The sequence below is a fragment of the Calypte anna genome, chromosome 8, assembly GCF_003957555.1.
Source record: "Calypte anna isolate BGI_N300 chromosome 8, bCalAnn1_v1.p, whole genome shotgun sequence".
Classification (NCBI taxonomy): domain Eukaryota; kingdom Metazoa; phylum Chordata; class Aves; order Apodiformes; family Trochilidae; genus Calypte; species Calypte anna.
The window spans coordinates 28320468-28332544 of NC_044254.1; the positions used below are offsets into that span (position 1 = coordinate 28320468).

The window sequence follows — 12077 nt, forward strand, 5'->3', positions numbered from 1 at the left end:
TTTTTATGCATTCAAGCTTCAAAGCAAAACTGCTGCATTAACTTGTATTACTTCTGGCTTATGTCTCGGTGTATCAGGAGAAGTTCTACTGGAATTGTTGGAGTTTCACTTATGGCAGAAGAGAATTTGGAGCATATTGAGATGTGCTACTTTGTCCTAGCAGGAAAGTCTGAAGATAGATTTATATGCATTCTTTTTTGTAAAAAATATGATCTGTGAGACAAAAATTGTTTTAGGACCTTGGCCTGTAATACTTTCTTTTTTTCTTATAGCATTTAGAAATTTGTGACTCAGTCTTTGGAAAACTGCATTGTTAATGCAGGTGACTTCCCAGTCTGATTTTGATTTTGGCTTAGAAGCCAAGTATCAAACAAGGATGTTTTTTATTTTTTCCCTTTCACTTTAACCATCCATGAGATTAGATTTATAAACAAACCCAGTCACTCTAGTAGTCTTGAATACTATTAAAGGAACCAGATTGATTTTTTTTTTCCCCACAGCCAAAATAGATCATTTATTTCAAAGACATGACAAGAAAGTCTAACTTCAGACCAGGGTTCTTTGTTCTTTTACATTTTTATCTCAGTCTGCAGTGCCACCAGCTTTACAGTAAGCAAGTACACATGTAAAAAGTTTCTATAGTTTGAATATGGTTGCTGTGTTTATTTTTAAAAAACAAAAAAATATGTCAAGAGGGGCTCTTAGCATTAACTTACTACAGTTTGCAGTGACTGGAAGAACATTCTACCTTTGGCACTTAGTGTGCACATTATGAAGCTCAGTGACTACAATTTCCATTACACATAAATTAAAAACTTTGTGCTCTTTCTTTTTTGTGTGTAAACTGCATACCCTACAGTGCTCATCATTACCAACATTTTCAGGTAGAATTTACTTGTGACTCCACAAGCAAAAAAGTGAGGTTATTAATGTTACTTAAGAGCTCAGTTGTTGCTCTTGTATTCTTCTGCAAATAGCTACCACTGATAAGGAGCTAATTATAAACAGCATGGGTAGCTAATAACTTGGTAATATGTTTGTTTTCCTCTCATTAGGCTGTTCCCAGTCAGAAAAAAAAATATTCTTTAAATACACAGACTCAGCAGAATTATTAGGCAGTAATTATATTGTATGCACACAGTTTCCCCTATTGACACATAACAATTCTCTAAATTAAGGAATGGCCAAACCTGCATTCCATGCATACTGCAAGACTTATTCTTCCTGTTTCTCATAACCTGATCTTGCATACCCGCCAGCTCCTACCTGTGCAGAGCTTCGGGAGGGGAGAGCCTGCAAGTTGGAAACCAATAGAAACTGCAGTGGAATATTTTATGTCTGTGAAATATGTTCCCCCTACACAGAGGAGCCTGTTCTTGAATGCCTTAAGTCTTAATAGAATACAGATTCGGTGAAAAAAAGTGAACTGGCCCAGCCTTGGAAAAGTACTTAGAAGAGAAATTCTCAGTAATGTCCCCACACTGTCTGTACAACTCATTATAGAAAACAGAGCCAAGCTGAGTGTCTTTGGCTTTGAGATCCTCTCCCTGCAGAACTACCCAAGTCTGAGTCAGTGGCCACCAGAGACCACTGAAAGGGCTCTTTTGTCTCCCAAGGGAAGTGTGACAGATCACAAGGGAATCCTTTAGTACTGGTAGAGGCCAGAGGTACCTGTAGGGAGCTTTTTATGCTTGCTGGCATACAGTTGCATAGTGAAATGCTTATACTCGTAAGATTACATCAACATGTGAAAGGATTTGAAAGATTCTTCCATCTTTCACTTGTCTGTGCATCTTCTTATGGGGCTGAAGTCTGAGTTAATTTAATGGCTACAGTTAAAAAATTGAAGATATAAGTTTGATCTGATAAACAACTTTTCTTTCCAAATAAACTGTGGAAAAGCCTGACAGTTAAGTCTTGGGTGTCGTTACCATATTCATGAAAAAAAATCACACAATACACATTAGATTCTTGCCTTTTTATTGACTTCTCTGTGCTTTTAAAAAGTCCTACTCTTTGATCTGTAAAAGCCTAAATGCTGAACTACCTTCTAGTTGAACTTAATGTGTTTATGGTCTCAGTCTGGACTCTGTGAGAGGCTGTTTTGTATCTCACTAAAGCTTTATACATTGGCAACAAAGCAAATCATAAACAACTGAGATGCTGGCTGAGCAGGATGGCCGCATAGAACTTATACCTTCCCTTTCTCAGGTCCTTAAATCTGTTACAGTTCCCATAACCAAGTTAGTCTCAAGCAGGGCTAGCAAGATACATCCCAACAGAAGTGTCTTTGTTCCTCTCCATACATATGATATTTATTATGTGCTTTTACTTTCTCAGCTCTACAAAGCGTCTCAAGTCTGTGGAGGATGAGATGGACAGTCCTGGTGAGGAGCCGTTTTATACAAGCCAAGGGCGCTCTCCAGGAAGTGGCAGCCAGTCAAGTGGATGGCATGAAGTGGAGCCAGGTAAGCCACGGCTCTCAGGAGCCCAAAAACATCATTTCCAGTTGCTCTGTTTTGTTACCAGAATACACTGAATGCCATGTAGAAAGGTGATTGATTCTGAACAGCTTGTAACTTCTTCTGAGGTCAGTCTAATGAAAATATGGTAGTGGTTTTAATGCTCCCGCAGCTGTGAATGTTTCTGGAGTGTGTCACTTTTGTATTTTGGCCAAATATCTGAAGTATTTAAATAATGCAGCAAAAGATAGGCGGTCGTTTTCTGTCAAAATGTCCAGATTCAGCTCTGGTGATGGTGGTGATAATCACCTGGCAAAAAAGCAGTACCTGTCTGAAATGTGCCTTGCTGTTATAGTCTTTAAATAAATACCCTTAAACTTATATAAGGTAGAAGGACTTTTCAAGCATCATACAACACTTGAGCTCACTTAGTAATGACTTTTAAGAGTCTTACAGAAGGAGTTGCTTTATTAATCTGTAATATTATGAGTGTGATTGGAGGCTTCATATCAAAATAGATATCACCGGGCGTTACACTTGATAAGGTTTAGGAAGCAGCTCTTCTGCCTCTTCTCAGTTAATTTTTGTGTGTGATCTTCCTTGTTGATCATCTTTTGGGTTATGTTATGTTACATACTTAACTGTCCATTGATCACTTATCCTGAGATCATCTGGGTGCTTAATACTATAGGTAATATTTTTCTGGGTCACTGCTACATGCATAGGTGAAGTTAATCCCTCAGTTTTGCTTACAGCTAAATAATCAAGTATTTGTTGCCAATAAAAATAACAGAGGTTGTCTTCGTTAGACCAAGGCAAGCAGTGCTTTCATCTTCTTCCTCCCAGTGTTTGAGAAGAATCTCTAAGCAACCCAAAGGATCTTTTGCAATATGTTTGGTTTTGTTTTGTTTTTTTACTTTCTTGTTTGTTGGGATATAAAATATATGGTTTGGGTTTGTTTCGAAACAACACAGGCATGTCCAGGGCACCATGTATAATGAACTATACAGCACAGAAAAGTAAATTCAACCTGAACAGCATTAAAATCAGTTCCATGGGCACTTGGCCAGCCACCTATATCCTTCATCATGTAGGAAACATACCCACAGCTTTCTCTGGAGACCCTGTCAAACAGCTGTCCTTTACAGCCTGCCCAGAAAGTCACCAAATTTGGGCTATTCCAGACTGGGAGGGAACTGATTCCTGCGCCTGGGAGCCCTTGGAGGATCCCCTGCCAGCTGCCCTCTCTCCTCTAATGAGGAGGAGCCAGCTTGTGGGCCCTTATTGACTGCAGATGTGGCACTTTGGCAGGAGGAGAGGGTGGACCTGCAGGCAGACAAGTGCCAGGCTCCCTGTGACTGCCTTGCTGCCGCCATCCCCAGGGTCCTGGTGTTTTCAGTGAGGTGTCCTGCTTGGTAGACACTAGGGGCTGTTTCCTCCATCAGCTCCAGGCTCCAGATGATGTAAGGCATCACCTTGTGCAAAACTGGCCTGCTCGTGGATCAGCAAAAACACAAACAAAAGCTCAGCACCCATTGGAAGGGAAAGATTACAACCTTCTCTGCAGGCACAGATGGCTAAAAGCTGTCTGGGTCACTGCTTCTACATCATTGTCAGACTGGGGGCTATCTCTCCCCAAAGTTTGGGGTACTCTTTGTTAGTGACAAATGTTCTCCATTTGTGCAAAAGCCAGAGGTTGGCTATTAATTTTGCTGTCACTTCTAGTGGTTTTCCCCGCATGAGATCATCACCTCTGTCTCATGCAAATCCTGGCTAGATGATGGCACTGAGCTGCTGAGGTGGACAAAAGAAGCACCTTACACCTCCAAAGCACCTCCACCACTCTTGGCACCACTGAGTGCCCATCATGAAGAAGCACAGCTGCCCATATCGAACATACTTAGGTTCTTAGAGGGGCAAGAACAAGTCAGAAAAGAGAAAGTTCTTCCTTCTTCATGACATTTTCTCTTACTACAGAAGAATCCCAGGTTCTGCCTAATCTTGCCTGTAAAATGGCAGAAAATCACCTTGCAACATCAGGGACTCAAGCCAGATACCAACTAGATATAACTCAGATTCACCAAGCCATCTATCACTGTCACAGCTGTGAGGAAAAAAAGCTTTATCCTGCCTGCGTGGGATGCCCTTTCAAACCATCTTTATGCTAAATCCGTGCAGCCCCACCCCAATACTTCTGCTGTGGCTTTCCAGAAGCCTCTCCTCTGAATTCCTTGCCTCAACTCCTCTGTAAAACAGGGTCACTGCCAGAGCACGGCTGGTATGGAAGTCACCTAAAGAGCCACAGCTCATCAGTGGGGAAGGACAGAACAACACTGAAGTGTCCTTCCATGTCAGGGTGACCCTGGGACAATGTGCTTCCCTCTGAGGGACACATCCTGCTGTGGTGCTGTGCACAGTGCCCTGCCTTACCTTGGAAATCTGATAATAACACCTGCCCCTCTCTGTTTGACATGAGTGCTTTATCTCCAGAAGTGTTAAATGTTCTACAAGTCTTCACTGGGGCATCTGCCTAGAAAATATATTGGTCATCTGAAAGCCACACAAATGATATTAATGTCCTGTATAACCTGGTGGCTTGCTGTAGTGTTCTCCTTTGACAGGAGGGCTTTGGAGCCTGGACCTCTTTCCTGTCCATCCTTTCTGATGTCTCCCTGTCCAGAAAAAGGCCTTGCTGTTTATTTAATCTGCAGTTAAAATGATGGCACAGTTTGAACACAGAATAATCTCTGAGCTTCAGTGTTTTGTTTTTCTCTCAGTGGAACTCATGATAGAAGTGTAAAGACTAAAACTTTCTTTTTATTTGACTTGGCATTTCTTCCATGTGATTCATTTGACACTGCATGGGATAACGCAGGTATCAGCGGTGCAGAATGGTGCTGGGTCAGAAGGTAGGCTGAAGTTTTATCCCATGCTGGCAGAGTAGCATAAGCCAGATTTCCAAACTCCATAATTAAACCCTGTCCTTTGGGTTACCAGCCAAGCAACAGGAGGAGGAAATCAGACCAAAGAAAGGAAGCTCAGACTTGTCTGTGGGATGGCTGTTCTGGCCAGGAAGGAAAGTTCAGAGAGGAGCCAGCAGCCAGCCTCCCAGCCCAGTAGGATCCACACCAAAGATAATAATATATCCTTTGGCTTTATTGCCTTTGAGTAGATTGCTTCCTCACAGGAGATTTAGATTTATGCAGAGATAGCTTTTTGGCCTATGTGCCTTGACAGGTTTATGGGAAAAAGAGGATGAATATTTGGTCTGTGTGTGTCGCATTTGTTTAATTCTGAGATGTGCACATGAGAAAAAGTGGAGACCCTAATGCAGGAGCAGGTGTGAAGAACCTGTATGCTTGTGCACATGTAGAGACAGAGGGAAGAGCTCATGGCACAGAGATGATGGGAAGGTTGCAGTGAAAGATGTTGCTTGGAACAGTGGAAGGAAATTAGGTCTGCATGAGCGGGTGGCTGGGGAAATGTCACATTTGAAAGAGAGCACAACGTAAAAGAGAGAGGGAAAATGAAAAGACAGTTTTAGACCATACGGAAAGGAAAAAAGTGTACAGGGGAAAAAAAACCAAGCAAAAAGAACAAATGCCAGGAAAACAAAGATTTGACTTCCTAGAAAGGAAATATGAAATGGAATATGTGAACTCCTCTTAGAGAAAAAGAGCACTCCAGGCAGAGGGTTATTTACCGCCAGCCGTGACTAGTCACTCTACATCTGTCTCCATTTTTTTCTCTTGAACAAATTCCCTTTTTGGATACTTTCTTCCTGCTTTGCTTCCCTGTGATTGCCCCTGTAAGTGGTCTTTGGAGGGCAGGCTGTATGCTCAGAACATATGTGCAAACTGGCAGGAGAACAGAAGAGGACAAAACCACTCTGTGTGCTATTTAGATTAGGCAGTGGATGCTTCCCCTGTGCCTACTCTTGGGCTCTCTGCTGCGTGCAGAGTACAGGCTGCACCTATTGTCCATCCACATCCTTCTTCTCTGCTCTTAAATCCCCAGAGCCCTGGGGTACCAAGCTCCCTGATGGCTGTCTCACATGGAGATCTTACATGCTTCACCCACCAGATATATGTCCTTCCCATGGCAGGTATCTCAGACCCATTGTAATGAGCAGAGGACTCAGCCTGGTGGATTTCTACATCTAGATACTTCTTGCAAGCAAGAAAATAGCACTCTCCTTCTATGTCAGACATGACAGCCCAAGCAAAACCCAACATTAATTCCATGTTCCTTGCACTGTACTCCTTGAGACTTGCATCCATTTACCTGCACTCGAAAGCTCCTGGGAAGCTCTCAGGCCTAAAAAGACTGGAATCTGCCAGAAAAGATGAATTTCCTTTTACAACAGGAAGGCTTAGGAAGTAAAACAAAGCAGACATGTAGTAAATTACTTCTGCTTTTCAAATACCTTTTGCGGAATTCTTCTTACCATTACTTTATCTCAGCACTTTCAGTACATAACTCTTGTTAACTGAGAAGAAGGGCAGGAGAGGATAAAGATGATGTTACTAAGAAAATAAGGCAACATCACACTGGCTTTGAACTCACGTACAAAGCTGGCCCATGTTCAGTTCTGTGGCAGCTCTGCTTGTAATAGGGGTGACCATAATTACAGGTATGAGTTTTTTAATGCCATAATAAGAGAAGATGGAGTTGGAGTGTATCAGTATTCCACTTGTGCTTTTTTTTTTTTTTTTTTTTTTTTTTTTATGCATTTTCTTGATATGGTCCAGGAGTAATGTTCACATTGTTCCCTGTCAGTCATTTTGTAGTGTAGCATATGGATGGTGTTTGCCAGTTTTACTTCCATTGTATTGCTACAGTGTGGCATTGAAAAAATATTTTAAGTTGCAAATTCAGAATATCCTGTTGGTTTCTTTACTTAGATTTTCCTGGTACTTTTATTTCCACAAGTTAGTCTGGTCCCTAGCAGCAAGTAATCCCAGGAAAGGTACATGTTTGTACTTCTTGCACTTACTGAAGCCACAATTACCTCTGCTTCATTTATGAACTTGACCAACTTAACAGCACTTCACTGTCTGCAAAATGGGTAGAGTTCTGCTCTCCTTCTTCCACTGAAGGCCTGCTGGGGCTTTTCATACTGTAGTCACCCACCTCCCCTTGCCCCTGCTCCATCCACCCTGGCTATTTTGCTGTCGAGCTGTACTAGGCTCTTGGGTGTCTTTCCCTTGAAATCCCCAGGAACCAAATGAGACTTTCAGTGCAAAATCCTTTAGGACTTAGTAATAACACTTGAAAGTGCATGATTGAAAGACTTATTTACAGTTCCAGGGGCTCCTGAAGTTGATAATATTATATGAACCTGCTGTAAGCTAGAGAGCTCCCTGCTAGACTGCTGGACACGTCTTTGGTAATAAAGATGCTATTAAGTCAGCCTCATGATTGCTCACTGCACTGCTCAGGCTTGTGCTGCTTGTTCTCATGTCACCATCTATGGGACTGTCTGAAAATAATCCTGAGCAATTTCTTTGCAGCTGAGGAGCTGTGATCCTAGTTTTGAGTATTTCCCTTGAAGTGACAGTGCCCCCTAACTTGATGGTGCTGTGTCTGTCCCCATTGCTGGTTATGGATCAACCACATACAAGCATCCAGTCCAGGCTCTTGTTTCAATAGCCCTTTTCTTAAATCAGGCATGGCTTTTCTTTTTAGCAGATTCTCAGCATTCAAGAAAACTCTTAAGAAACTTTTATTTATGCCTTGCACATCAGAAAGAGTCATTCAGGCATAGATCAGATGACCACAAGAGTTTGTTTTCAAAGCCTGTTTGGAATTATATCTTGGAATTGCCAGAAAAAGCAGTATAAGGGAGATCCTAGATTGTGTTCTTTATGCATTCTTTCTGCCCTAAACACAGTTGTTGCCTGGCACCACCTAGAAGATAAAATATGTATAGTATGTGCCAGAATCTGTGATGCAGAGTGCATCTGATCTGTCCTCAGGCAAAAGGTCTATGGGCTCATCAAAGGACCTGATGCCACACACTAACTCAGAGCTCAGAGAAGTTTTCCAGTGACTGTGCTACATTGCTGCCAATGATTCAAGGGACGGACTGTAGAAAATATGATGAAAAACATGAAAACCATGTATTATAGGAAGTAAGGAATAGAAGAATAATCCTTTTTTACTGGGAAAACATTCAGCTTCAGACCTGGAGTATTCAATATCAAATAGTTCTCTGGCATTACTTTTCAGTGACTTGCTGTAGTGGGCAGATTTCTCTGGATCATAACTACACAGGAATTTCATGATCTTTATTAATTTTCTCAAACTGAACTGATTGGATCCCCATAGATGTATGTAAGAAAGTCAAAAACAAGGGAACATTTCCTTTAGACCAGAGGAGGTCTACGTCCAGGATCCCTGCCAATTACATTTACTCAGTCTTTCCCAGATGTGACATTGTCTTGCCCTCCAGTTCACAGTGTGTAAAGAGAGGTCAGACAGCACACTTACACAGCCACTAGGATTGTACCTGCCTTGTGCAGCAGCTTCATCACATACCTTGACACATCTGTCAGCAGGCACCAGTGCCATTTTTCTTTCTTTTGAACTTAATATCTTGAGACGGTGGGAATATCTTGCAGCCAGGCAAACCTCCAGCCCACGGTATAGTTTGGCTCCTCAAATGGGAGGTCAGAAACAGATCGTGTGTCTCTTGTGGCCAGAACATTTTGGTTTACAGCAGAGAGAGTTTCATCAGGATAATTTGTGCCCTTAAGCTAACGAGATGCTGTGAGCAGTCCAGCAGACAGAACCTGTTGCCTCCCAGGTTCATGCAACTTCCACTGTTCATTTTCTTTGAAGAACTTCAGAGCTTTGTTAGACTGTATACTGTGACTTGGTCTCCTGCTCCTCTTTACCCCATTTCCCCCTTCCCTCCCAGAACTATAATTCTCCCTATCTCTGAGGCTTTATGCACAGTTTCTCACCTTTCTCCCCACTCTTACAGAGTCTTCCAACATCCTTGTTCTGCCACAGCCCAGCATAAGCATGCTTGAGCCTGTGCTACCTTTTATGCTCCCATGAAATTAAACGTCCTCACGTGCATGCTACTACCTAAAAAGTTGAGTTTGAGTGAACAGGTAGGTGCCTGAAGCCAAACGTGAAGTGGGAGCACATGTCAAGAGACTCCTGTAGAACACAGACCTTTCCTTAAATGTCTTTTTGCTTTCATGGAGTTTGTGTGTTCCCTTATCCCTGCTCTCTGCATTGCCATATCCCATCAAAACACAAGCTGCCCAGTGGTTTTTAAGAACACAAAATTTTTCTTTTCTTCTAAGAGCAGTAACACTTATCAACTTTTACTGAAATACCATATCAGCTCCTTGTCACTGCCAGTCTACAGTTCCCGCCGCTAAAAGTTTAATGCATTTACAGGAGCACTTAGGCATCAAGACTTTGATATCACAATCTGTTAGTCACAGGTGCTACATGATAGGTTTGTGTTAGCACATTATAGATCTTTTATCAGATCCTGCACAAAATGTGTGTGTTTCTCTGCCAGGCAATCAGAATCAGACTGCTGCATAGTTGATGAGTTACTCACCAATATGAGTTGTTGTTTATTTTAAACAGAACTTTTCCAGAGCTGCACCTGAATGGATAACTTAAAACTCTAAATGGTCAAGGCCAGCAAAACTCAAGAACTTCATGTGAGCCAGGAAAAATGCAGGAGATCAATAATAGTTGTGCTTTGAGCATTGTCTGTCTTTTGCAATAGCATTCATCAAGTCAAATCATTAACACTGCTCATTTGCTTTACCAGCCATAGTCATTTTGACAGCAGATTACCACTGGATCTATAGCTCAGCTTTTCTTTGGCAGTTCACACAGTAGCATGAGACCTGTGACAACATGCCATGCTGCTGGCATTGCTGTCTCAAAATCATGGAAAGAAGTTAGAGGTGTGGATGGAAAAGTCAGATCAGCTTGAAAACTCTTAGATGTTTTCACACCTCTCAAAGGCATCTGTTTTTCCATAAACTGGACAGCACAACAAACTTGGCCCTCGAGATTCAGCCTAAACTGTACTTTCAATTTTTAATAAAATTAATAATCCCATGCAAGTGTTCAAGCACATGCCTCAGCTTTGCTGTAATCCCCTGAGGGATGGTCCTAGAGAAGTCAGTCAGTCAGTCAGTGTTGTGGCTCTGCTTCTTGCATCGAATTCCAGATGTGAGGAAATGAATAATTTTGAAATGGGTAAGGAGCTTTAGGGATTCTGAATTACAAAATTCAGAAAGTCTTTAGCTTCAGATAGCAGATTTAAGCTGTGGTTTTGACTGGCCTGGTGCTATCATTATCCAGACAACACTGTTTTCACTGATTTTAATGACCATGTTAAAAGCAGATCTTCTGTGTGCTGTGACAGCCATAGGATGGGAGTTTTTTTGCTTCTGAGCTTTCTGGAACTTGTAGTCTATGGACCTAGCATTCTTCAGGCATCCTTGTGGGCTGAGCTGTCCTCTGCCACCTATTCTACTTAACACATACACATAATGCAAAGGTAGTGATATGGTTCATGCCTCACGTTTGACACCCAGTGAAAATGAGAAGCATCCTGGGTATCTGGGACAAGATCAGAAACTTTCCACATCTTCTCCAAGGTGAGCTCTGAAGGACAGAAGCCCCCACTGTTTGAATGTGGCTGTGTGTTTCTTGCTGATTTGAAGTCTGTCAAACATGAATCTTTGTGAGCTCTAGACAGGTCTCCTCTGATGCAGTTATCCTTGAAGATCATCCAATAGTGCAGTGTGGGACTGTGTAATTGCAAAATGGGATTAAACACATTGACAGTATTGTACCTGTCTTCCTAAAGTTGAACTAGTTCTTGTGTTTGCTTCTGGGACCAATTCAGGATGTTGACTTGGATCTATAAACTCTTCTATAGATTAGATCTTGGTGAGGAAATGGACTGCATTCCTTTCATGTGCTGTCCTAGCAGTTGAGATCAGCAGACTTGCTTTTTCTAATGTGTTTGGGAGGCAGAAGCAATATTTAATCTCCTGTTGTATGCTGCTGGAACAGAAATGTTCAGGTTTATTAATTCTTCAGGACACAGGGAGAGTCTTCCTCACCTGTGTAGGCAGTCATGGGAAAGAACCCACTGCAAAGTCTGCATTGAACTCCTATTTTTTTGGGAGGTAGCTGGAAAATATTATCCTAGGAGCCAATATACAGTACATCTTGAGAGCCAGTAAATGATGCATATTAATGCAAATTCCTATGCACTTCTGCATTTTATAAGACAGATAACTAAAATACTCACCTAGCCAGATCACTTCCCCAAGGGATGCACTTTTCCAAGTAGAGGACAAACCAAAAACACAGAGCAGAACACAAATTAGCCAAATAGAATGGCAAAGTGGTTGAAACAAATGGTTTGAGGATCACTGAGTAAGGACCATGACCTCCTTTTGCATCAGTCAAGGCAACTGTGAAACTTTGTGAAAGAAGCTCACCACAAAGCAGATGCTGGGCTATCTTAGGTAAATAAATTACAAAAAAATAATAATAAAAAACCTCCCCTGCACTTTTTACAAAGCACAGCTGTGTAAATATTGCATGAGACAGGAG

The 12077-nt window shown here is 41.8% G+C and overlaps 1 protein-coding gene across 10 annotated transcripts in view; it reads left to right on the plus strand.

Moving 5' to 3' along the window:
* Positions 1 to 12077, plus strand: part of NFIA (nuclear factor I A) — a 249966-nt gene that overhangs the window by 169454 nt on the left and 68435 nt on the right. For all 10 annotated transcript variants that reach the window (XM_030454807.1, XM_030454800.1, XM_030454803.1 and 7 more), the window contains one exon: positions 2341 to 2468. In XM_030454807.1, coding sequence (XP_030310667.1) covers positions 2341 to 2468 — 128 coding nt within the window. The remainder of the gene's footprint in view (positions 1 to 2340; positions 2469 to 12077) is intronic.